The sequence below is a fragment of the Psammomys obesus genome, unplaced genomic scaffold (assembly GCF_907164565.1).
Source record: "Psammomys obesus unplaced genomic scaffold, mPsaObe1.curated_primary_1811, whole genome shotgun sequence".
NCBI classification, from domain to species: domain Eukaryota; kingdom Metazoa; phylum Chordata; class Mammalia; order Rodentia; family Muridae; genus Psammomys; species Psammomys obesus.
Window position 1 is genome coordinate 5,225,550 of NW_026591711.1, and position 25,526 is coordinate 5,251,075.

Sequence of the window (25,526 nt, forward strand, 5' to 3'; positions counted from 1 at the left end):
ACATGGTATTCATCATGTCTATTGTGAAAGTTTAGTAAGAAGAATAAATGCAATCAGACATTTTTGTATTGAATTTTCCTTCCCACACTCAGGTAACTGGTTTCCACAAAGGTGGGGTAGAGGAGAATCTTATGATGCAGTTCTCTCCTCAGAACCAGCTTCCAGGTGCCTGGCCAGTGCCTGAAATGGCTGGATCTCCAGCAGTGTTTCATTTCACTGTATACCCTGATACAATACAAACATTTAAATATCAAAAACTGCACCCTTCAGCTGAATCCCTGAGTATCACCATCCTCACAGCACAGTGGTCAGGAAAAAGCACCCTCCCTCTCCCCTTCCAGTGTCAGAAAACCAAAAGGATCGTTCTCTAGACCTGGATATGTCTGCCAAATTGCCTTAAGAATATGTTTATTCTCTTTCCAACCCAGCCACATTCTCCTTTGAACTCCAGCTCTAGCTCTGTTTGACATCCTTAGCAACATAGCACAAAGCAAATGCCATGACTAGAAAAGCAATCTGCAGTCTAAGAGTGGGAGGCACAGAACCCTTTACAGAGAGAGGGATGTGGAATGGTCCAAGGGGGAAAGGTACATAAGTCATTCTCTTCCTGAGGTTAACCTAGAAGCATGACAAGGCAAAACCTCTTTCAATGGTGCCCCTGCTCCCACCCCTACCCCTGCCCCTCTGCTCTTTTGGCCAATGCAAGACCTACCCTCTCACCCCCATACCCAGAAGAATCTCAGCCTCATGATTAATGGACTGTTTGGTTGTCCTAGCCCAGTGCTCCTTCCTGGTAGACACAGCCACATTTGGGAGCCTTTCTTGTTAGACTTTGAGCCTCCCACCAGCCTTTCCCTCTCAAGGACCCTTCCAGGAATGCAGGCTCCCCTCTCATCTGCCCTCCTATCTTTAACAGCTGGTCTATGTTGTCATATGACTAATGTCCAACTGACTTCACAGTTACTTGTAAATTGTACAGTTATTATTATTTTTAAAGAAAGAGCAAACAGGAAAACTTCCCACATACACTTTTGTACCTGAATCTAACAGGTGCTTTATTTGTTCATATAATAAATATGTAAATAAATTTTTTTACACAAAGTTTGATTGAATTATCTATTCTATTTCATCTCCCAAACTCACCACATCCTATAAACAAAGGAGACAGGGAAGCATGGAAGCATTTTCTTAATCACAGAAGGATATTTTGTATTAGAGGAGGACTGATGGAAAAGTTGCAAGGTTCTGCCTCTCTTGTTTTTAAAAGGTGAAGTTTTCTTGCCCTTCGAGTGAAAAAGCAATGCACATATCTCGTACACTGTTCAGGATGAAGCTCCAAGACAGGGGACAGTGGGTGTCTCTGGGGAAGCAGAATATTTCTGTATTGTTTAAACTTTCCTATCATTTATACTGTCAACATTTCAATTCTGAATGTTCCCACCGTGAGCTATCACTTTCTTTTTTAATTTAAACTCTTATTTCTAAGGGTGTGCGTGGCTTGTCTGCATATATGTCAAGTGTGTTAAGTGTGTGCCCGATGCCTGCACAGGTCAGAAGAGGGCATTAGATGCCCTAGAACTGGAGTTAACGATGGTTGTGGGCTGCTGTGTGGGTGCTGGGTCCTGTGGAAGAGCAACAAGTATTCTTAGCTGCTGAGACACCTCTCCTGTCCTACCATTCCCATTCTTGATATTTAATACCTAATAACCTTGGCAAAATAGAACACATAGAAAAATAGATGGTGGGAAACACCCACAACTCTCTCCACCCCACGAAAAGTAGCCCACTGCTGTCCGTTTAGCTTCATCCAGATAGTCTGGCTTTTTAAACAATGTGTAAGTCACAGACTGTTTTCAGCCTCACAGAACTCTGGCTTCCTTCTTTTGAGCAATCAGTCTTGATTCTTGATGCACACCTGTGCCCTATGGCCACCAGTTCAATTTCTGGTTCAAGAAAGCTAATACTTAGCTGTTTTCCTGCGTTCACACTGGAGCACTCCCAGCCCTCTTGCCCCTTTCCTGCGGGAGTGAGCAGGACAGGTTGTCATGTCCTTGTGCCTTTTGTAGTTTATTTCTGCACCTGACCCCACTGACCGCACTTCTGCCTACTATGGCACCTCCTGACATATCCTAAATGCTTCACCCTCACACCTCCTCTGGAACCAGCTTTTGTCCTTTTTGACTGATAAGAAACTTTTCTGTGTTCTCTGTTTTTCCTATTCCTCTTGTCCTGTCCCTGTGTCACCTCCCTCATACTTGCAAGGCTGCCCTCAGATATCTTCATCAAAGCCACTGCCAACCCTCCCTGCCAGAGCTCATGCCACACAGGACACTTCTCCAAAATGTCTCAGAGCCTAGTGGTTTCACTCACAAAGCCCCAAACACCTCTGCTCCATGGAGGTCAATGTTATATACAATGTACAAGACCCATCCTTCTCTGTGTCACTCTTCTTAAAGGAAACTTTGGTCTCTTACTATGCAATAGGGTTGCTCTTACATCTCAACACGCATTCCCAGGATTCCCCAACAGCACTGCTCTAAGCACTGATTCCTGAGATTTAAAACCAAAACTTAGTAGAGCAAAAGATTCCTCCTATCCCTCAACCCCCTGCCAAGCTATCATTGCCTTGATCTAAGAGCTGCTTTTTTAATACAGGACCATTGATGCTTCTGGCATCTTTGCTCCCTTAGGACAAGAACATTGAAAAGAAGAATACTGAAAAAGAGAAAATTAGGACAACACACATGCACACACGCACGCATGCGCACATACTCACGCATGCATGTGCACGTATGACTTCCAGCTAATTTTTGTATTCTTGGACTGAGGGTGGGGGAAACAAAGGTTATGTTTATGCTCAGAAAAAAAATTTATATGATTATTCTCCCAAAGTTTTCTACCACTGGGTAATTCCAGATAGAGGCATTCATCCCTGTTCCAGGAGTCCCTGGCCTTTGACTTTTTTTCAAACTCAAGACCCCTTCATCTTAGACACACAGAGACTAGAATTGCTACTGATGACAGAAAAAAAGAAAGAAAGAAAAAAAAAAAGCTGGACATGGTTGCATACTTGAGAGACACAGGCAGGCCAGCCTGGTGTACTTAAGGAGTTCCAAGACTACAACATAGACTATCTCAAAACAAAACAAAGAATTGCTAGTGATGGCCATGAGCCTTCATCTTTACTTAAAGGTAGGAGGACAAATAGATCCACCCAGCCACCTCCTTCACCCTCACCAGTCACTATCCAAGCACTAGGTCTCAAACAACTGTCTTCAGAAGGCCAATGCAGCCTTCCACAAGCCGGAAGTACCCCCTCAGTGTGCCACATTTTCTGTGTGTGTGTGTGTGTGTGTATGTGTTCATGGAGAAAACGGAGACAAACATTAAAACAGGAAAGTGGGTTCTTTTTGCAAACACCCACCTAAACAATCACTTTCAGATGTAAAGGAATGGAAGAACCTGGCTTCTTTCCAGAGAAGGAGCCTCTAAATTAACGAGGTCCAGCACCAGAAGCAGGCAGGCTGCTAATCAATAAGTGTTCATTTGTAATCAGGATAATCCATGGTTCTCTGTGTTTGAGCTGAAAGCTAAATTGGTAATTGCTCTTTTGTTATTCCCTGTGGCTGGAAAGGAGACATAACCGAGCTTTCCTTTCAATCTTCATTTCCAGCCTGAGAGCAGAGACAGAAGCAGAAGGCTGGGTGGACTGTGTGTTTTCCTGTGTTTGTGACTCTGTGTTTGTGACTCCAGGGGGGAAGGCAAGGAGGTTGTTCCAAGAGGGTCTTCACCATGTACCATAAATGCATCCCTCTTCATTCCAGTGGAGACAGTGGGTGTCTAGGGACCTAGTAACCATGGTTTTTAGGCTAGTCCTCACGGTACCTACTTTGCACATGGTCTGCTCAGAGCAGTGACTGCCTTGTCCCTTCAGGTTTCATGGGATCATCTCCCGGGAGCAGGCTGATGAGCTTCTGGGAGGCGTGGAGGGTGCCTACATCCTTCGAGAAAGCCAGCGTCAGCCGGGATGCTACACTCTAGCCCTAAGGTGAGCTGCGTTTCACTCGTTTCACTCACAGTTTGTAAAAGTGGCTTTTATTAATTTCCTTTTTGTTTGTTTGGTTGGTTTGGTTTGTTTTTTTTTTCGAGACAAGGTCCCTCTGTGTAATAGCCCTGGCAGTCCTGGACTCAGTTGGTAGACCAGACTGGCCTCCAACTCACAGAGATCTGCCTGCCTCTGCCTCCCTAGTGCCGGGATTAAAGGTGTGTGCTACCACACCCGGCCTTGATTTTCCAGTTTTTAAAAATGATAATATGTACCATGGACAGAGCTGACTGGGATGGTGAAACAATAAAGACAGACACACAGGAAGCTGAGATCAGGTGGACGGACCTTCCTGGTAGAGAAAATTGTAGGACCCCAGAAGAGCAGCGTCTTTATAATGGAGTATTGACGAGGGAGATGGAGTTACAACACACAGCTGAACAAGGAAGCAGGGTTTATAGTATTCAGTAGGAGTCGGGATTAGCCAATCTCAGTAGACTCAGCCTCTGTAGTGGAAGCAGTATTCAGCCTGTAGACTTCCAGGGAGAGAAAGCTATGGTGGGCCTGTTCCAGGCACAATATTAATATTCTCACTGAGACACAAGGAAGGCCTTGCTAGTGTTCTTTGAACCTCCAGAGACTGGGGGATGGGGAGATTTTGTCATTTTCCCAATGAGTCTGAGGCTATGGGGTCCTTAACATGGCTGTGCCAGTGTCAACAACGTACATTCACCCAGGACGTCACATGACACTCACTCAGGGCTCTCTGAGTTTCCTGCTACAGTAAAATGCACAAAATGTAAAATTCACCATCTCCACCCGCTTAAGTAGGAAGTACAGGGGCATCAGACACACTCAGCGAGGCTTTACAACTGTCTACTTCCAGAGCCTGCCCTTCAGCCCAGATGCTGAGTCTGCACCCTCACCCCTGCTCAGGTTACTTTGTTAGAGGCTGAGTGTCTGTTTACCTGGCTGCAGTCATGCAGATTGTCAGTGGGAGTGCTTCATAGACAGCCCATCATTCCTGAGTTCCCAGGGACCACCTCGACCCCGAACTCACCATGATGACTGCTGTCAAGCATGCCAGCAAGCCAATAGGGCAGGCTTCTCTTGAGCTTGGCCAACACAAGTGCTGAGGCATGCAGATGTCACTTGTGTATGCCAAGCCGTTAGCTCCTCAGAGGCCTCCTGTGGACTTCCGGAAATGGACCAGAGCTGTCTCCATAGGAAGAATGGATGCAGAGGCGAGACTTCCCAGGCCGGCCCATGAAGGGTGTGTGTTTAATGTACTGTCTCCATGGTGTGACCTGGAAAAGATGCTTTCTAAGTTGTAACTGAAGATGTACAGAGCATGTCTTAAAGTGGCTCAGTGATGAGGGAGTATTTCAAAATCGGTCAAGAACTTCGGGTAGGCAGAGCATTTTCCTATCGCCTGGCAGCCCATAGGAGGCACAGGTAGTCAGGAAGGTGAGATTGAGGGGACTGGTGGTACATTTAGCACCTAGCTAATATTTCTCTCCTGCTTCATTAACTGGGGTAACAGTCAGAGATATGATTATAAGGGACATTATGGGGAGTGGTGGTACCTTGCAGAGGTAATTGTCATTTTCCATTAAAGAAGTTTTGGGCTGCCATATGTATAAATCAGGGCTTTGACCTTCACAAATGAGATTGTATGACCTAATGTCCTGAGTCATCTATTGGATTAATTAATCACAATGTGTACCTGAGGTTAGATCCTGTCTGCTTCCTTCCAGGCACATGGGCTCCAGCATGGAGCCACAGCACTTCACAGCTCTGTTGTGTCTACTGTTAAATATGAATAATAATAGTAGCCATCTCAAAGGCTCTCTGAGATAATTAGATGCAGGCATCTACTCCAGGCCTGGAGTATCCTGGGAGCTACTGTCACTTTCCCAGTGCCTGTCTGACCTGTTGTAATCCTTCGTTTTCTGATGGGCAGGTTTGGGAACCAGACCTTAAACTACAGGCTCTTCCACGACGGGAAGCACTTCGTGGGGGAGAAGAGGTTCGAATCCATTCACGATCTGGTGACCGATGGCTTGATTACACTCTACATAGAGACCAAGGCTGCTGAGTACATTGCCAAAATGACCACAAATCCCATCTATGAGCACATCGGATACGCTACCCTCCTCAGAGAAAAAGTGTCCCGAAGGCTGAGCAGGTCTAAAAACGAATCGAGGAAAGCTAGTGTCACCAACGAGGAGCACACGCCTGTGGAGAAGGTGAGCGACCCGTGGCATGGACATGGGGGATGTAGTTTCGGTTTGTGCTGAATGAGGATGGATTGTGATAGACGCAATTTGTCAAAATGTTGGAGGAGACTCCTCCCCATTTTAGAACTAGCATGCCAAAAGGACCTTACACTCTTCCAGGTCAACCGTCTCTTGAGCTACATGTGAGAAACACAAGACCCACAAACATCCCATGATTTACTCTATGATCAGAGCCTGGAATTTACACAGTCATTTGTGGGTTTATTTGTAGTTTGAAAGAAAGAAAGCAATCCATTATTGTTGAATGCCAAACAGTGGGTGAAAAATGTTTTAAATTGCCACATGAGGCCTGCTGTCTGTCTCTGGTAACAAAGTGGGCCAGATGCATGGTATTTGTGTCTGTCTGTCTGTCCTGGGGATGTGTGAGCATCTGTGCATGGGAGGCTCTCCTGCCTTTTGAAAGTGGGTTAACCTAGATGGCGAATTATTGAGCCTGGAAAGATGACTCAGAGGTTAAGAGCACTGACTGCTCTTCCAAAGGTCCCGAGTTCAAAACCACATGGTGGCTTATAACCATCTATAGTCAGATCTGATGCCTTCTTCTGGTGTGCAGGCACACATGCAGGCAGAACACTGTGTAAATAGTAAATAAAAATTTAAAAAGAATTACTGACAGGCATGGAAACCTTCATCATAATGGGTGTGGCCCCAGGAAAGCTTACTTGGGATCTTCCTCCACCCCCACCCCAGCAAAGCTCACTGTACTGTAATTCACTGCTATATCAGAAAACCCCTGAGTTGGGGGAGTGTGCAAGCTGGGTGTATTGTCGCAGTGGCAGGATATGGTGAAGAGGGAACTATTTTTGCTCCCTACGAACCTGCTGCTCATTTGAAATGCTCCATCACAGTTGGCCAGCAGATTCTGGGGATGTGCCCCTTTGGGGACCATCTGGCTTTGGCTGGTCATCTCTACTTCCTTCCGAGAGTGACATCCTACCACACCATTAATAGGCCAGATCAGACCAGATTAGAATTAAACAGATACAGGTTTATTGGGTGGGTGGGTTCACCGATCTCAAAGAACCCCGCCAGGGAAATGGCTTCCTGGGCTAAGGCAAGGGGGTTTTATAGATCTTGGGCGAGGGGTGATGACATATAAGCCAGGAGCTGGGACTGTGCCCAAATATGGTCAAAAGCTGGGCCCCTGGGCAGGCACTTGGGTGGGCTGGTGGTTGCATCGGCTGCCAGAAACAGGGAACTGAGCTCTTGGACCCCATTCCTTTGTTCCGAGATTTTCAGTCCTGGTGGGGTTTCCCATCTTGTGCAGGGGCGAGCAGCAGGTTTCAGCCAAACAACCATGGGCACCCACTGTAGCTGAGCCGAGCCCAGCTTGTAGGATGGGCTGGACTGAGTCAGAGAGAGAGACACGGAGGTCAAGATGGAAATGCTGCTCCTTTGGGTGGCTGCTAATCCTTAATTAAAGTCAAGTGGGTCCCTGATGCCAGGACTGTTGGGGACCAAGGGAAACTTAAGTGGAACGGAAGGACTGGGTATCAGTGATGAGAGACTTACCAAGTCCTGGGATGGCTGGAGAGAGCAGCCAGGCTGTTGGCAGCAGGGGCATGATGTTAATTGATTTGCTGATTGAGTCTCAGAGCAAAGGAGGGCCATCCACAGCCTTGAGTCGGTTGAGCAGCTGGCCCGTGAAAACATAATTTGCCATTTTCTTTTTATAACTCTAATATCTTCCCAACACCTGTGTATTCTTTTAGAAATAATTGATTTGGGAAAATTGGGGAACTGCTGGTTGTTTACATTTTAATAGGAGAGTGGGGGAGAGAAGGAAGAGAGGAGAGAGAGCGAGCGCTTTCAGAGTTCAGTTCCAGATGAAAACTAGTTCTTAGTGTTTGTAAATCTGTTCAAAAGCGATTTAGAATGGAAAATCTGAAAGCTGACTCTCTCAGCCTTGATAAATCAGGGGATGAATTGTGAGATACGTCTCTGAAGTGGCGTTTGTATTTCTGAATCAGAGAGCAGGACCACTGAAAATGCAGCGATACAGAAAGCAGCCCCCACGGTGGAAAACAGCAAGGAAGTTCCATCAATGGAAGCTGGTATTTCTGGGTGTTGATTTTCAGCAGGAAACGGCGTGACAAGATGTGCCTTCCGTCTTAGTTGGGGTTTCTACTGCTGGGATAAAACACCACAATGAGAAAACAAGTTGGGGAGGAAAGGATTTATTCGGCTTACACATCCATATCTCTGTTTATCATCAAAGGATCTCAAGCAGGGCAGGAACCTGGAGGTAGGACCTGATGCAGAAGCCAGGAGTGCTGCTTACTGGCTCGCTTCCCATGGCTTGATCAGCCGGCCTTCTTACAGAACCCAGGACCACCAGCCCAGGGATGGCCCCACCTACAAAGGGCTGGGTCCTCGATCCATCAATCACTGATTAAGAAAATGCTCTACAGGCTGTCCCACAGCCTGACCTTACAAAGGCATTTTCTCAGTCAAGCTTTCCTCCTCTCAGATGATTACAGTTGGTGTCAAGTTGGCATAAATGGAGCAAGCACATCTTTCCCTCGAGCACTGACTCTTCAACCTTTCTAACGCTATGACCCTTTAGTACAGTTCCTCATGTTGTGGGAACTCCCAACCGTAAAATTATTTTCATTGCTACTTCACATTGCTACTGTTATGAATCATAATGTAAATATCTGTTTTTGGGTGATCTTAGATGACCCCTGTGAAAGGATCGTTTGACCCCCCAAAGGGGTTGAGACCCACAGGTTGAGAACCGCTGCCCTAGAGAAATGAGTAATCTGATACAATCACATTGGGTGAGCAGCCGGTATCCCTTTACTTTGGGGGGGTGGGTGGTAAGGAAAGAAAGGGGGTGTTGAAGGAAGAAGGCTCTCCTCAGCAAGAGGCTTGATGGACAGTTGTTAGGAGCGCTGATTTTTTTGGACACTAATGATGTGTTTGGCTTTCTTGAGGAATACTCTGGATGCTAGGTCTGATCACTTGTTGCCAGCCACTTATTTTGTTAGGAGATTATGAGCTAACATGATAAAAATCCATCCATTTCCCCGTGACCTGTGTTGACAAGTGTGATTAGGAAAAGCCTCAGTCTAGCGAGAGATCCTGTTGCCCTTCAGGGCAGGGCAGGGGCCTGTTGCCATGGAGGCAGGGACTGCAGCCGAGCTAGTAGGAACTTGAGTGAATTGACTGAGAGCAGCCCGAGGTACCTGTCTGCTTCAGTTAATGGAGTGCCTTAAAGGTTTTAATGAGTGGGATGGGTTGGCTTCCCAGCATTGCTCAAATTCAGCAAGTCTACTTCAAGGGGCTCAAGTGTTGCTCACCCATTTGTTTTATTGATTAATTACCTCCAAGTAAATCTAGAGAAGACTGTGCTGTGAATCTAAGAACACAGGCAGTGCTAACTGGAAAAAAAAAAAAAGACTGTTATTAACTCCTCTATCAGATTTGAGTGGTGTTCAGTTCAGATTTACTTTCTGTGCAGGTTGTTAGTGGCGACAGACCTGACTTTAGTAACTGGAGATAAGGCGGGGGTCGGGAGCTTGCAGAGGGAATAAAGCTGTGAAGGTTCAGCCCCTGCTAGTAGGTAAACTTCACAAGTCTTTATTTAATTCATTGGCTTTTAAAACACGGTATATTTGGGTCACCCATTTGGTGCATTTAATTAAAAATGGTCAGCCTAGTGCAATCTCTTACATGAAATGAACTTTAGAATTTATAGCAACCATAGATTATCTGCTGGTCTTCAGGAAAAATGGTGTGGTAGGCAGTCTATGAATAACCCTGGAATTCAACACCCAGATTGCACATACATGGAACAATTTCCAATTTTAGACTCAGAGCGGCTTTGCCAGATCCACAGGCGGGATTCTCCATGTCTGTCTTCTTATTCCTGCTTCACACTAGCAGGATGAAGAGGTGAGCCCAGGCTTCTCATCCCACATTCAGAACATCTTTAATCTACAGAGCAGCTGGACCTCATTGTGCCCCCATTGCCTTTGTTGCTCTAAAGTAACCCCTTGGATTTGGCCACAGTCCTGTCAGTGGATACTAAAAATCACTGTCTTTACATGGCCTGATTTTTGAAAATGCATTACTGTTTCTAGCCATGAGAAGCAACCTTTCTCACCAAATGCATCCCTCTGAATCAAATAAATCACCTGTATCACCTGGGTATCGTCTGATGTAAACTGCACCCGTATTTAATGTGGGAAAATAATGTGTATCCATGGGGTGGTAAAAGCACTTTTAATAATATATAGGTTGAGTATCTTAGGCCCAAAATGTTGGAGAACCAGGAATTTTTCAATTAGTGATAGACTAGCAGTTGTTCATCCGTAATCCAAAAACCCGAGTCAAAAAACGCTCCCAAGGTCTTTGAAAGCCTGAGATACAGGGTGTGAAGCCTGGGTGGAATCTTATTCATTTGTTGACTGGTTCGGATGTGCTTAGCCCCTCTTATATCATGTTCATTCATTTCACTGTTTTTTTTTTTTTTTCCATGACATTCAGCATGAGTTATGGCTTACTCGTTTATTTCACTGCTTTTGGAGGATGGTCAGCCCCAGTTCTGTCTTGTTCATTCATGTCACTGTTTCTGGTGGTAGCAAATGTCAGAAAACAAGTTCCACGAGGCCCACAGCGGCTCATGCATGAACCCCCAGGACAACAAGAGCGATGAGCAGGGCCGCTGCAGAAGAGGAAGTGTGATTTGTGTCACTATCAGGAAAACACTGATTTCACATGTTTATTTCTTGTCAAATCCTAAAGCTAAGAGGGCAGGCATTGTTGATTGTTGGGGGCAAGGGGGCAGGTATCTGAAAGAGCGCGTGTGGAAAGCAACTTTTCCTTTCCTTGTTCCTGTTTGAAGCCCTTTGAACTCTGAACTATGACATGTGCAGCATCTATTCAAAGACTGGAGCAAGAATAAAAAGCTCACCGTGTCTTAAGGACACAAGTCATATTAAAGCCAAGGAAAGCGCTTTCCGCCCTGGCTGCTGCACCTGAAGAGCTGATCCAGTTCCCCACCTTCAGCCTTCTTCCTCATGCTCGCAAGTTCCCCTCCTCTTCCACCAGATTGTTCACACAGGATCTGTGTTCTCAGGACTTACTGGAGGTTTGGAACTGGAAGAAGGTCATTACAGCACCAGGCAGAAACGGCTGCAGTGTGAGAATAATTCCTTGAGAAGGGGAAAGGTTTGCCTTTGCCTGCTGGTCCTCCACCTCTTCCCCAGGAACTCCTAGTCCTCTGCCTTCTTCCATCCCATTTCGCGGCCCACACTGCCTTCCTCTAGCTGTTGTAGGATCAGTGTCCCAATCGCTCTTTTATGCCTGCCACAGGCAGCAAAGCCTCTTAGATTTCCATCCTCTACCACAAAGCCCAGGCCAGCAGCCCTTCCTTCTGCCTCCTTAGGAAACGCTCCTTCACTGAGGACCTGATCTGATAGCATCACTCTCTTTTCCCTTACCACCTAGCTTGAGAAACTGTCTACTTTCTGGCTCATACCAGATGATCCTTTCATGGTAGGTTCTCTGTGATCCAGCTGTCCATCTAGATAGCTTTATCTTTATCATCTCTGGACTGAAGGCTATTACCATGCCTAGGAAGGCTTGCTCAACCATATGGACCAGTAGAAGCCTCTGGAGCAGATGGAGGTCACCCTGAGTGCTTTTCTCTCAATCCCAAGGTGCCACAAAATGCCCAGAGGACCCCCGGGAGCGCTCAGCAGTGCTGTCCTAATTTTGGCTGCAGGACAAAGTTCAAATACCTCAGCAAGACCTTAGCTTCGCGCCTGAGCCTAGACTCCCCAAAGAGACTCAAGATCTCAAGTGGTATCCAAGAGAGAAGGTGGGAAAGGTCAGATCAGAGAAAGTAAAACAAGCGAAAACAGAGGCTAGAAGGAACGGGCATCTCTGAGTCTGTCCTTTGGTTTTCTTGGTGTCTTGTGAGAAGCCACGCTGGTCCTCAGAGGACAATAATCCATCATCTCCTGGCCTCTGGAGGCTGAGAGGTGCTTCAAAAGGTCCAGCCTCTCCCATTCCAAACTGTACTTGCTGATGAGGCACCTCTCCACAGAAAGAGATAAATGCCCAGGGGCACTGGTGCTATCTGACTGTCCGGAGAGAAGTCTGGAGCCGTGGTGTGGCCTTGTGTGGAGGGCAGGTAGGAGATAATGCAGGCTCAGGGGGCAATGGAAGCAATGGAAATGCCCCTCATACTTTGCAGCCTGGTGCCTCCCTGCCCTTGCTACTTTGCTGCAGGCCTCCCTCTACCCCACATCACCTTCACTTCTCTATGTCCTCAGCCTGACATGCCCTCCCCTTCCCGTGATCTTCAGGCTTCCTTGGGGCCCAGCACAGCCAATCCTCTCTTTGTTACATCTGCTAGGATTCACCCCAGAGATAGGCACATAGTCTTTATGTGGTCTTAGCCCACTGTATCCTAGGTCACTATTACATCAGTGGTGTTTGAGTTGTGACCCTGAATACCAACATCTTGGGCCTTCCTGAGAAGATGCTTAGACATGCAGGCTTGTGATCAGAGCCACTGGATCAGGTCTTTCTGTGGCACCTGTGGAGGGGATGCCCCTTCCATATCCAGGTTAAAGCTCCTATTCTGGTGACTTCTAGTTCCAAATCCCCACACACCTCTAGGCGCTCCTTTGCAAACACTTGTTGAATGAAGCAGGAGCAGATAACTTAAGTGTAACAAACTGAGCCAAATTCACAACAGGGGTTGGTGCATCTCAGACTGACCCAGAGCCAGGGCGGGAGCTTCCAGCCCTTCTCTGGGCAAGTTCTTTCCTCCAAGAGCTGGAATATGGCTGGGAGCCTCCTGAAGCATCCAGAGAAGCCAGAGCCCAGAGCAGAAGGAATCCAGAGACCCACAGCCCGAGGAAACCCTTTGCTTTACAGCACAGAGTATTCCCCAAACCTCGAGAAGACTCAGATAGGTGCACTCCTTGTAGACTCCTCACAGTTAAGATGGCTGAAGTGTGTCCATTACACCGGTAGGCTCCTGCCGGAATCAGCCAGAACTGAAAATGAATACATATCACATTTAGTGGCCCCCTTGGGCAGCAGAAGGCCGGAAGTTTCCAGAGAACTTGTTTAACTGGGACACTTTCCTTTGGATTGTCAAGTCAAAAGTGGACCATTGCCACATACTCAAGGATCCAGGGGTAGCAGGAGAGTTAGGGAGGGTTCATGAGAGCTGGAGTGGGGTTTCTTTGTGTCTTCATTAGAGTTAATCAGGATGTTGACCAGTGACCTTCACCAAGTTGAGGTGCTACACACACACAGAGGAGAGACTGAACCATTGGCATAATAGAGGAGGTGAAAAAGAGAGCTGCTTGGATTACAGGTCCAGAAAAGTGCCAATTCTCTCCTCAGGAGGTTCTTTGGAAATAACATGTAACTGATATAACCAGGCTTTCCTCAGGCACTGAGGATAAATGAAGATGAGTAGAGCCTGGCTAGTGAAAATGACAGGTACAGTAATGGCTGTGGTCATCCATCTTCCTGTCGCGCATACCCAGCCATAAAAACGGAACAGGAACGCTGCGTGAACGGATTTGAACTGGCTTGACGCTCTCAGGAAGCCAGGATTTACTGGCTGTTATCTCATGTCGGAATCTAACCGTGTGGATTAATGAGCAACAGCTGACTTGGTTGTGGTGGGAATCGGGCGGGGAGGGGGGAGCAGAGAAGACGAGGCGGAGCTCTCAGTAACTCCTGGAAGGAAAAACAGAAACAACAGAAAACAGCGTGTTCAGTTCTCTTGACGTGTTGAATGGAAGGCTGGTGCGGTGCGTGCGAGTTGCTGTGATTTGAAGGGCTTCCAGGTGGTTCTGAAGCGCTGCCCAGGCTGAGACCCTGGGTCATGAGATGAGTGGTAAATCCAGGCATACAGTAAATACAGTCTACCTTGGCTCACTGCTTTTCTGTTTCAGAAACACTTGTGTTCTAACCTAGACTCTGCCCTTCCTTCCCAGCCCTTTGTAGGTAGGTACATACTGTCTTGCATGGAAACACATTAAAGACAGAGGCCCCGAGGTGTGGGGGTACTATGCTAAGTTAATTCAACACACCCCACTTAGGACCAGCCAGTGGTGCCAAAGTATATAATACTGTGACCCTCACCCTTGGGTGCACACTGGAATTTACTGAGGAGCTTTTAAAAAAACAGTCAGAAACTGTGCTTGACCTTACTCTCAGAAAGCCACACTTAGGAGAGCCAGTGGTGCCTTGGTAAAGTGCTGGCTAGTGTGTGCAAGGTCCTGGGTTCAGTTTCCAGCACGGCCAAAAGAAAAGAAAAGAAAGAACAGAGAAGCCAAGAAGTCCAGATTTAACTGCTCGGCCTGAGTCCCAGGCAGAGAATTTTAGAAATTCCAGTTGTCATTAATGTACAACTGGAGCTAGGGGCGCCTGCTGTAGAGGAATAGCTGGGTTTGAGTTAGATCATCTGTCAGTGGACTGACATCCAAGTGTGTCTTCGTGCCAGTCTCTCTGTGTTCTCCAGCTTGGAGCTCTGCAGGAGCAAAAGGGATGTGAGCCTAATAGTGTGTGTGTGTGTGTGTGTGTGGTGTGCTCGAGAGTCTGTGTTTGTTGGCCAAACCCTCCTTTACATCCTATTTAAAAAATAAAACAACAAAATAACAAACCCTTGCTTGGCCCAGCATTGGCTATTTTCTGTGCAACGCTGCCATCTTGTGGTAGACAGAAGGAGTGTGAAATGGTTACAACCTCAAAGGACCAAACTTAGCAGATGTGAGGGTAATGAGCGTGAACAAATTTTCAGCAGCAAACTCGTTGAATCATCCTCACTTCTTTGGGTTTTATAGATCATACTTGGCTGTAAAATAGTTGGGGGTGTTTTGTAATGTGTTTTCACTCCCTGCAAAAGCTGGTCTGCTAGCCTGGGCTGTCTAGAGATCTGACTGGCAGAATTTGGGGCCAGAAGTTCAAACTTTTTGGCCTCAGGACATTCTTAGACAAATTAAATTTACAGAATATTCCAAAGAGCATTTTACTATGTCTAACTGATATTTACTATATTAGATATTAAATTTCACATGTTATAAATACTCATTCTTTTAGACAAAGCAGTGGATGCATTGGCCATCGAGTATACAGGGTGTATTTTATGAAGCATAACCCTGCTTTCAAAAATAAAAAAGAAATCTGAATTTTGGCATTGCTGTGACATGTATGTCAGTCTCATGGTCTGCCTTAGGAGAAGGCCACTGGAGTCAAACATCTGTTCCTGTGTTCCACGTGTGACGATAAACTTCTTTTTTAGTGTGAATTGGTGTTTTGCCTACATGTATATCTGTGTGAGGGTGTCAGATCTTAGCGATACAGACAGTTGTGAGCTGCTGTGAGGGTGCTAGGAATTGAACCCAGGTCCTCTGGAAGAGCAGTCAGTGGTCTTAACTACTGAGCCTGGAAGGGATAATGGTGACTAGAAACCCAGCTACCAAGGGAAGAAAGAAATCTCATCTCCGGTCTTTATGAACTCATTGTTTGACCCGTATGAACTTTTTTTTTTCTGATCAAGTCTGGGGAAGACTTTTGTTTTCTGGTAATAGAAATGAGACAGACCCAGCCATATGTTAGGATGCTTGCAAGGTTGCCTCTTAAGTGGGTTGCGCCATTACTCACTTCCCCGGAGCGGCACCTCTGGCTGAGTTCCATGATGATAGTTCCTTAATGCCCTCACTGCTTTTGTGCATCCCCGTACCTAACCAGCTTTGAGGTTCCCAGAGAGTTAATATTTCACTGTGCTCCGAGTCCCCAATTTCTGAACCTTATGAAGTCCGGCCACCGTAAGAATCAGTGAAGCTTTATACACCCAGCTTTTATTACTCGCCTGTGGCCCTGTGACGGCAGGAATTGTCACTTGTCATGGTCAGCAAACATTATTTAATGCTCAAGTTGAAAGCCGTGCGTGGCCAACACACCCACCTGTGTCAGGAGAAAGGCAGTAAGTTTTTGTACAACATATATAAACTGTATGCTAAATAATCCAAGCTGTAGAGGTTTCTATTATGTTTGTTCTGGAAGGACCTGAGGACTTACAACCAGCCCCGCCCCTTACCTTCATCAAGTGTCATGGCTTTTAATCTGTTGTCAACTGCAGCATCTCACTCGGGCTCTTCACCTTCACGTTGTGCCTCCTCCTCCTCCTCCTCCTCCTCCTGGCCAGTGAAGAGGCAAGAAAGCTGGGTCTGGAGAGGCAGGGTGATTTCCCTGGAGCCAGCTACCCAGTGATCGGTAGGCAAAGCTTCTACTAGTTCCTAATGATGGGCACTGAGTTCCCCTCACTTCAAGTCAGCTCACTCCTGCTTTGCAGCATACAAAGGGAGCAGATTTTTCACCATGGTTGATAGTAAAGCTTCTGAGAAAAAGGCTATATTGGGAATCATGTTGCCCCTCAAATATCAGTATTCATTCTCTGTGGCATGATGCTAACCTTCCTCCCCTCACTCATTTGTTCCTGTGAAGAAGTAGACCCGGCTAAGAGGATCCCTTAAAGAGAAGACTGTAGACAGATGAAAGAGATTCCCTGTGAGCATTTTCAGCCCTGCACTCAGTGGGTTTTGAAAGAATTTGAAAACCTTGCAAAGCTCTGCTCTCTTCACTAAATCCCAAGTGACAAGAACACCCCTGTCCAGCCCTGGCATGCACCTTGCTTCTTCAGCTATGCAATACACCAAAGTGAGAGACAAGAATAGGACGCCTGTCCAGCCCCAGCAGCAACTGGGAGACAGAGATGAGATGACGAGAGACACTGAAATGAGAGGAAATTGGACAGTAGGCAGTAATGTCTAAGCTGCTTCTTTCTGGCATAGCTTTGAATCGCCTGCTGAGTTCCAGGCTTGTAACAAATAACCACAGAATATTCATTGGGGGTGGGGGGACCTTAGTAGTTAGATCCCAAGAAAAAAAGAAGGAGCATTTCTTGTTGCCTTCCATGTGCCAGGCTCTGTAGAGGTCATCTTTAGTTGGTCCGTCGTCAGAATGACTAATGAGGAGCTGCTGGGGTAGCTGCAGTGAGCAATTAACCAGCAGATGGGCTGATAGCCAACCACTCTGGCCACCCCACATGTTTGGCCTTCATTGACCTGGATGCTGTTGATGAATATACATGCAGTTCTTCATCTACTGTACTTCCTCTCTCCAGCAGTGTCCAAGAGGCTACCACGCCTGCCTGAGCACTTAAAGTGCTGTGAGCCCAGCAGCCGACCTGATGGCCCCCACCCCTCACTCAGCATCTTCCAGCTCCTTGTTCCTCAGCCCCTGCTTTCCTGGTCCCAGCCCGAGTTGGGAGCCCTGAACACCACACAGCTCACGCACAGACACCCAAGATTTATGGCAAAACCGCCGGATCCTGGTTTCACAGATGGACTCCACTTGTTCACGGCTTACACTATGCCAATTAAAGAGCTGGGTGATGGTGAAATGCAGAGAAGGGATCCTTAACCAATGTGATACACAGGGAAAAGATGCAGATAAATGACCCCAAGTTTGTTTTCAGGCCACTGGCATGAACTTTAGATTTAAGTAGAGGAAGAATTTCATTTTGGGACAGGGGCATCTCATTAATTTGTCTCAGCCAAAGTAAGGTTTGGTAGATTATTATCTCAGGTCTGGACACAAGAAGTTATTATCAATGTCCTCACTCTGGGGAATAAATATGATTATTGATACAATATGATTAGTACATAAGGATATAGACCTCACCATTATAGAAAATGGAGCTCAGTGACAAAATGCTTGCCTTGCATGCAAATCAGGCCCTAGGTTCAATTTCCTGTACTCTGCCCCATACAAAGAAGAAGGGAAGGGAGGGAGGGAGGGAGGGAGGGAGGGAGGAAGGAAGGAAGGAAGGAAGGAAGGAAGGAAGGAAGGAAGGAAGGAAGGGAAAAAGTTAGTCAGTCTTCGTTTGGGTGCTGGTCTATCCAATGAAGCCTTGCTGTTTCTGGAATCTCTGGGGACCTCAGGTTTAAGACAGTGTTTCTTCTCTTTTTGCCTTCCTCCTTAAAGGCCCTGAAAGGGGTCATGTGTCCCTGGGTCCTCCACGAACACTCTGTGGATAGCATGCCTGTTGCAGAGCCTAGCAAGGGCCTGACCTAAAGGAAAGGAGATGCATGAAGTGAAGGTGGAGACCCCAAGCTTCCTTCCTGCCTTTAGCTAACTGGGGGCCAAATGCTTTACAGCAAAGACAATTCAAAATAAAATCATGAGGATTTTAATGTAGAGGGATGGGCATCTTCCTGGCATTTTCAGCAAGAGTCCACGTGGTTCTTTTCTGTTGCACAGTAAGCCCAGTTCTGACAGTCACTAAGGGTTGACAAAGCCAGGCTGTCTGTGGACCCAGACCTGCTTAGATCTATACCCCTCCAAGGGGAGCATCCGCAGATTGCCAGCCATCCCCACCATCTTGCCTTTGTGCCCTCTCACTGCCACTGAGAAATGTCACCAAGGAGCATGCTCCATAAGAGGAAGTCAAGGCAGAGCTGGTTAAAGATTTGTCCAAAGAGGAAGTTTAGGCTCCTAGTTAAAATACAGCTGCTCAACAAATGCTCTCGCTTCTGTCATGCTAATCTCACATAAGAGAAGTGGCAAGGGACGAACACTGCTCAGTGACTACACTGAGTCCATTTTCATCACCTCTTGGCCAAAGTGGACAGAATTGTAAGCATGCTTAGGGGAGGGGAGCTGAGAATTAAGTAGCTGTTTGAGGAGGGAGAGGATTCACAGGTGTGTAGACCAGCGGTTCTCAACCTGTGGGCTATCACCCCTTTGGGGGGGTCATATATCAAATATCTTGTATACCAGATATTTACATTATGATTCATAACAGTAAAAAAAAAAGTTATGAAGCAGCAATGAAATAATTTTATGGTTGGGGGTCACCACAACGTGAGGAACTGTAGTAAAAGGTCCCAGCGTTAGGAAGGTTTAGAACCACTGCTGTAGATGGAATGTATGCAGGTAGGGGTGCAGGCCAGGCAGCTCACACCAGAAGGAGCTGGCCAGCGGCTTAGAGGTGAATGCTATCTGCTCGTCCTGTGGCCACGTCAAAAAGAAGACAGACATTTGACCATCATCCATCATTCCAGTATTTCACTCAGAGGACCCTAGGGGTTTGGGAGGGTAGCTTGTCAGAGCTGCACAGCCCCCAGGGAGGCTCTGCTGACTGTTGACAGGGCTCGTGCACGTGAGTTTTTAGAGCTGTATATGAATGTAAGAATTCCTGTTATTATAACGGGATGTGTAAAAACCCTTTGATGTGTGTGGGCTTACTTCTGGCTCCTCAGTTTTACTCCGTTGGTTGACGTGTCTGCCTTTGTGCCACTACAGTATTGTTTTCATTGCTGTAGCTCTGGAGTACAATTTGAGATTGGGGGTGATAATACCTTCATCATTTTTTTTTATTATTTAGAAGTGTTTTAGCTATCCTGGATTTGTTGTTGTTATATCTTCATATGAAGCTGAAAATTGTCCTTTCAAGTTCTGTGAAGAATTGTGTTAGAATTTTGATGGAAATTGCATTGAATCTGTAGACTGCTTTTGGTAGGATGGCCATTTTTATAATATTAATTCTACTGATCCATGAGCATGGGAGATCTTTTCATCTTCTGATGTTTTCTTCAATTTCTTTCTTCGGTGTCTTGAATTTTTTATTATACAAGCTTGGTTAGAGTTATGCTAAGATATTTTATGTGTTTTGAGGCTATTGTGAAATGTGTTATTTCCCCTATTTCTTTCTTAGTCCATTTGTGATTTGTGATTTGTATATAAGAAGGTTACTGATTTGAGGGTTAATTTCATATCTTCCTACTTTGCTGAAAGTGTTTATTCACTGCAGGAGTTTCCTGTGGAAATTTTAGGGTCAGTTATGTATAATATATCATCTGTAAATAATGATACTTTGACTTTTTCCTTTTCAATTTGTATCTCCTTGATCTCAAGTTGTCTTACTGCTCCAGCTAAGACTTCAAGTATTATATTGAATAGATACGGAGAAAGTAGACAACCTTGTCTTGTTCCTGATTTTAGTGGAATTGCTTTGTGTTTCTCTTCATTTGGGTTGATGGTGGCTATGGGCTTGCTATAAATTGCTTTTCTAAAAAAAATGTTTTTAAAATATGTCTCTTATATCCCTCATCTCTCCAGGAGTTTTATCATGATGAGGTGTTGGAGCTTTTCAATGGTCTTTTCTGCATCTATTGAGATGATCATGTGGTTTTTGTCTTTCAGTCTGTTTTTGTGATGGCTTTCATTCATTGATTGACATGTCGAGCCATCCCTGCATCTCTGGGATGAAGCCTATTTTATCATTGTGGATGTTATATTTTGTATGTTCTTGTATTTGTGTTGCCAGTGTGTTATTGAGGATTATTGCATCCATGTTCATAAGGAAAATTGGTCTGTAGTTTTCTTTCTTTGTTGGGTCTTTATGTAGTTTGAGCATCAGGTAACTTTATGTAGTTTGAGTATCAGGCCAAATTTTTAAGATATGTCCATGTCTAATGGCCAGCCCTGCTGTCTGGCTCTTTTATAATGTGACTGACTGACTGAGTCTCCATTACTGGAAAGGGAGTCTCAGTCACGGTTCTTCTTAATAGATTTGAGAACACATTCAAAGAGACACAGACCATTCTGCATCACTGCTGTTTCCAAGAGGAATTTTCACTGAGGAAAAGCAAAATCAAACAGTTGAATTGCTTGCTTTACACAAACCCTTTAAAAATCACTTAGTTTTTCTAGGATATGCCAAAGCCATCATCAATGGCTCTCTGAAGTTGCATGTCAGAAGCTCAGTAAGTTTCTCCTGAAGGGATTCCTCAGAGGCTTCTGTAAGCCACCAGCTCTGAAGAGGCTGGTGTGATTTGGCTCCCATGTTATTTGCGCATGGAGGCCTGGCAGTGTCAGCCTGGGTTTTGAGGAAGTGGGACCAAAGCAAGTCAAGCCAAAGTAAAGGTTTCCACACTGAGGGTCCATTTCACAATTCAGAATGCTGTGGCCCCTTCCCCACTTTTACCTTGCTAATTTTCCTTCCTGGTTTGAGTTGCTCCCAGCCATGTTCATGACTTTGGCCTGTCTGTCTAATACCTTGGCTGTCCACGTGAGATATGAAATGTCATAGAAAAGAGCTCGCTTTTATGGGCCTTGAGTTCTTAGGGTCATAGGACTCTAGCTGCCATGTGTGGAGAGGCAAATGGTGCAGTCATCTGCTTTGTGCTTGACACACACTGACACTATGGTGGCCATACTCTGTAAAGTGGCCCGGTCAATAATCAGCCATGTTTTAATGCACTGCTCAGCAGTTGCTTTGTGCAAAGTCCATGAATGACATGGGTGTGGAAGCTTAGATCCTTTACCCCAGTCTGTCATAACTTTGAAGACAAGCCCACTTGGCACTGGGCTAGAAACCTTTGTTGAATGCCATCGCCTATTCTTCTTACCCAGTTCTGCTTCCAGGGCCTACTTTTGCTGTATCCCAGAGGACCTGACCTGTTGAAGTTCTGCAGTGACTGTGTCATTTCAGGCTAAAGCTGGAAAATGGCCTCTCTGTTCTTTCGTTGTTCTTTGTCGTTGTTAAGTTTGCTTCTTCAGCTGTCAAGGTCTGTCAATGGGGTTCATTTGGGTATCTTCTTTACCCATCAACATCCAGCCATATTTGCATCCTTCCGTTCTCTGTGCCCTGCTCATGCCCATCTGCAGCTTCGTCCTGGGCTCAGCTATCAGGACTTCCCTAGCCAGCCCTCCTGTCAGTGCCATATCCCTGCCACTTAAAGCTACAGGGAGCCACTCCGGTGCCCCCCCACCACTGCAGGGCTGCATGGGGACAATATGAGGCTGCTAATTTTTCTACCATTGAAATGATTTGGACAAACAGCCCACTAGCGCTTTACAGTTCCTTTTAATTAGCACGGAAGAGCCTGCTCAAAGCCAACAACTGATGCTGTGCAGAATGCCTCAAAGGAAGAAAACAATTATTTTCCTGTGTCCCTGGGTGAAAAAAGCCATCACATATGTCCTCCTTCTGTAGAAATCAGTGTGGGCTAGCCCCATGCATGCTCTATCACGTGTTGACTGAGAACCTCCCCATGCCAGGGTTTGTTTAAAACATAGTGGTTCACAGAGCAAAGGCCTGGAAATCAGAGCATTTAGAACTACCATTTCTAGAATGTTCTTGGGAGGAGTTGGTCACTTTGGAACCCAAAAAACTCTAGCAGTGAGTGACTTTAGCCTTGAGCACCTCCAGGAAAGTGCCCATAGTGTTGTGAGACACATCCTCAATTATTCTTCTCTTCGGGATACTGTCAAAAGTGTGGCTCTATACACTTAGCAATGGGACTTGTTGGGGTTCATACTTATCTCGGGCTGAAAAGTATGTTTTCACTAGCTTGTGTAACATTCAGTATATGGAAGGTTATGCTCCATACAGCACCGAATCTCAAGGTTTCCACGCTCCACCCACTTCTGCCTTCTGGTGGGTGGATCCTTTGCAACCCCAGTTTTCTTTTTTCTTTTTCTTTTTTTTTAATTTTATTTTTTTCTTATCAGTTACATTTTATTAACTCTGTATCCCAGCCATGTCCCGATCCCTCATTCCCTCCCAGTCCCTCCCTCCCTCCCTCATCTCCACCGTGCCCCTTGCCAAGTCCACTAATAGGGGGGACCTCCTCCCCATTCATCTGATCCTGTTTTATCAGGTATCTTCAGGACTGGCTGCAAAGCTCTCCTCTGTGGCCTAACAGGACTGCTCCTCCCTTGGGGGGTGGGGAGGTCAAAGAGCCAGTCATTGAGTTCCTGTTAGAAATAGTCCTTGTTCCCCTCACTATGGGACACCAATTGCAACCCCAGTTTTCTTAGCCACTGTCCTCCCCAATCCATGTCCTCACAAGCCTTTGCTGGAGGATTTTGTTTTGTTTTGTTTTGTTTGTTTTTCTTTTAACCATGTAGGAGAATTATTAATACTTAGGTTTGTTTACATTAATCACCAGGAAAGGGGACATAGGATTTTTTTTCTTAAACAAGTGCCTTAGAACAGATACCATGGCTCTGGATTTCCCCTCCTTTCTGGTTTATATTGCCAGGTAATAGATCACTCAAACTTAGCTGATTAAAACACTCTGCTCCAGCCACGCCCTTTCCATGGGGCCCTCTGTCTTCCAGTTGATCAGAGCGGCAGCAGGTTTTTTTTACTTCTGCTGCCAGCCAGAGAAAACCTGTGGAAAAGGCTACAATTACCCATCTGGATATTCTCCCCAACCTATAGCCCACTGATTGGTACCTTTAGTGACACCTGAAAAACACCTTTCCTCATATAATGTAATGGTATAGCAGGCTGTCATATAGCATAATCAAGGGAATAGCTCCAGGGGCAGAGATCATGGTAAGAATCCAGAATTCTGCTGCTTTAACCTCTGGCCATTCTGCCACCTCTCTCAGCCCTTGATTGCATCTTCTCACCCATTTTCTTCCTTGCAATCTCCCGTTTCACATTTTGCTTTGCTTTGCTTTGCTTTCTGTAGAGGTTAATACCTGCTAGCACTCATCCCTTTGTTTGAAGTAAGCAGAGTTTTGATGGACGCGTGTGTTTTCTACTCGTCTCAGCGGCAGTACAGGAGCCAACTCTTTGAGGTCTGTTGGTCCATTCCCTGCATGTAGCACAAGTATCTCCTTCAGAGTTTCACTTTGGAACAGGAGCCCGCTGTTTTTCTAGGGGAGTTAGAAGTTGGCCAGGACGTCTCTGAGGCAGCTACACAGTTAAAGGAAGGAGCAGGGGAAGATCTGCTTGACTTTCCAGAGACCATGACAAGCAGCCAAAGAAATGACCAGCGGGCTGTCCTGATCTCGTTGGAAACCAGCAGTAACGGGTGGCCAGGGAGGAGCTGCCAGGCCTTTCTGTGGGGCATGGCTCTCTGTTCGGATTGGATTTTGCCTTGATAGCTTATACAACCACATAAAATCTACTTTATAAAGGAGAGAAGTTGATGACCTTTGGCAAGCTTACCTCACTGGACAGCCACTTATGCTTTGGGAACACACACAGATACCCAGACAGAGACACAAACAGACACATGCACACACATACACATACATGTATGCATGCACAAACATCTACACGTACTTACATATACAAACCCATATGCACGCAACACATAGACCACATAGACACACCACACACCCATGCACACAGAGAGTCTCAGAATTCAAGGGTGTGTGAGTGACTTTTTTTTTTTCTGGTCACTGAGACTTTAGGAGGAGCACTTAAGAGGACCCTGGCTTACACTTCGAATTATAAGGTGCAACTTTAATTTTTAAATTCATCATGGCTAGACTCAGTTTAGGTGTTTGTGCAAGATGCTGGGAGATCTACACCTCGCACTGCGCCCTGCTCTCCTGCCATACACGAGGGAGCTTGTGCAGCTAGCATTCGTTGGGAGCCTTGCAGCTATGTCTCTACATTCGGGCCTGGCTCGCCTTATAACTGCCTGCATGCTGGTACCTCAGGGGTCTCAGCTTTAGAGATTCACTTCAGCTGGGCTTAAAAAGCACCAGGTTTAATGTAGGATGTATGAGTTAACATTCTCTCACTGTTTAACCGTAGAAATTTTCTATTATTAAAGAGTGTGGTTAAAGGGTTTAAACTGCAAGGACACTTGGGGTCTCTTGAATAGAAAGGCCAAACTGGAATCAAGAGGCGGTTAGGGACGGAGGCTTGATCACGGACCAAAGATCTTCTCACACACCCAGCCTTCCTCCTTGACTTGGTCCACAGCTATCCACGAAGATCGCTGTGCTGTTGCAGTTATCACATAATTTCCGTAGCAAATCATCTTTCCGTAGGCAAAGATGGTGATAGCGGGAAGAGCCTTCTCCATCTGCGCCTTCTCAAGCAAAACTCTCAGTCCCAGCCTTTGCTTCCTCACTCATCGGCCAGCACCACACTCTATGTCTGCCTGTGGAGCAGTCATTGACAAATTCGAACAAGGAGGAAAAAAACTGGTTTTATGGCATCTGGGCACACTGATTGCTGCCTAAACTAAGTCAGGCCCTGCTTGGCAAGTAAGAAGGGCTGGGCCCTCCTACTCAGTCATTCATAAATCACAGACTTGCCTCTAGGCTAGAATTATGGATGCAATTTCTTTTTTCTTTTTTTGGGGGGGGAGTGTGAAAGT

The 25,526-nt window shown here is 46.0% G+C and overlaps 1 protein-coding gene across 1 annotated transcript in view; it reads left to right on the forward strand.

Annotated features, from left to right (window-relative positions):
• The window catches only part of Chn2 (chimerin 2), a 265,682-nt gene that overhangs the window by 178,695 nt on the left and 61,461 nt on the right, over positions 1-25,526 (forward strand). Inside the window, exons 5-6 of the mRNA XM_055611796.1 lie at positions 3,935-4,048; positions 6,009-6,294. Of these exons, the coding sequence (XP_055467771.1) occupies positions 3,935-4,048; positions 6,009-6,294 (400 nt within the window). The remainder of the gene's footprint in view (positions 1-3,934; positions 4,049-6,008; positions 6,295-25,526) is intronic.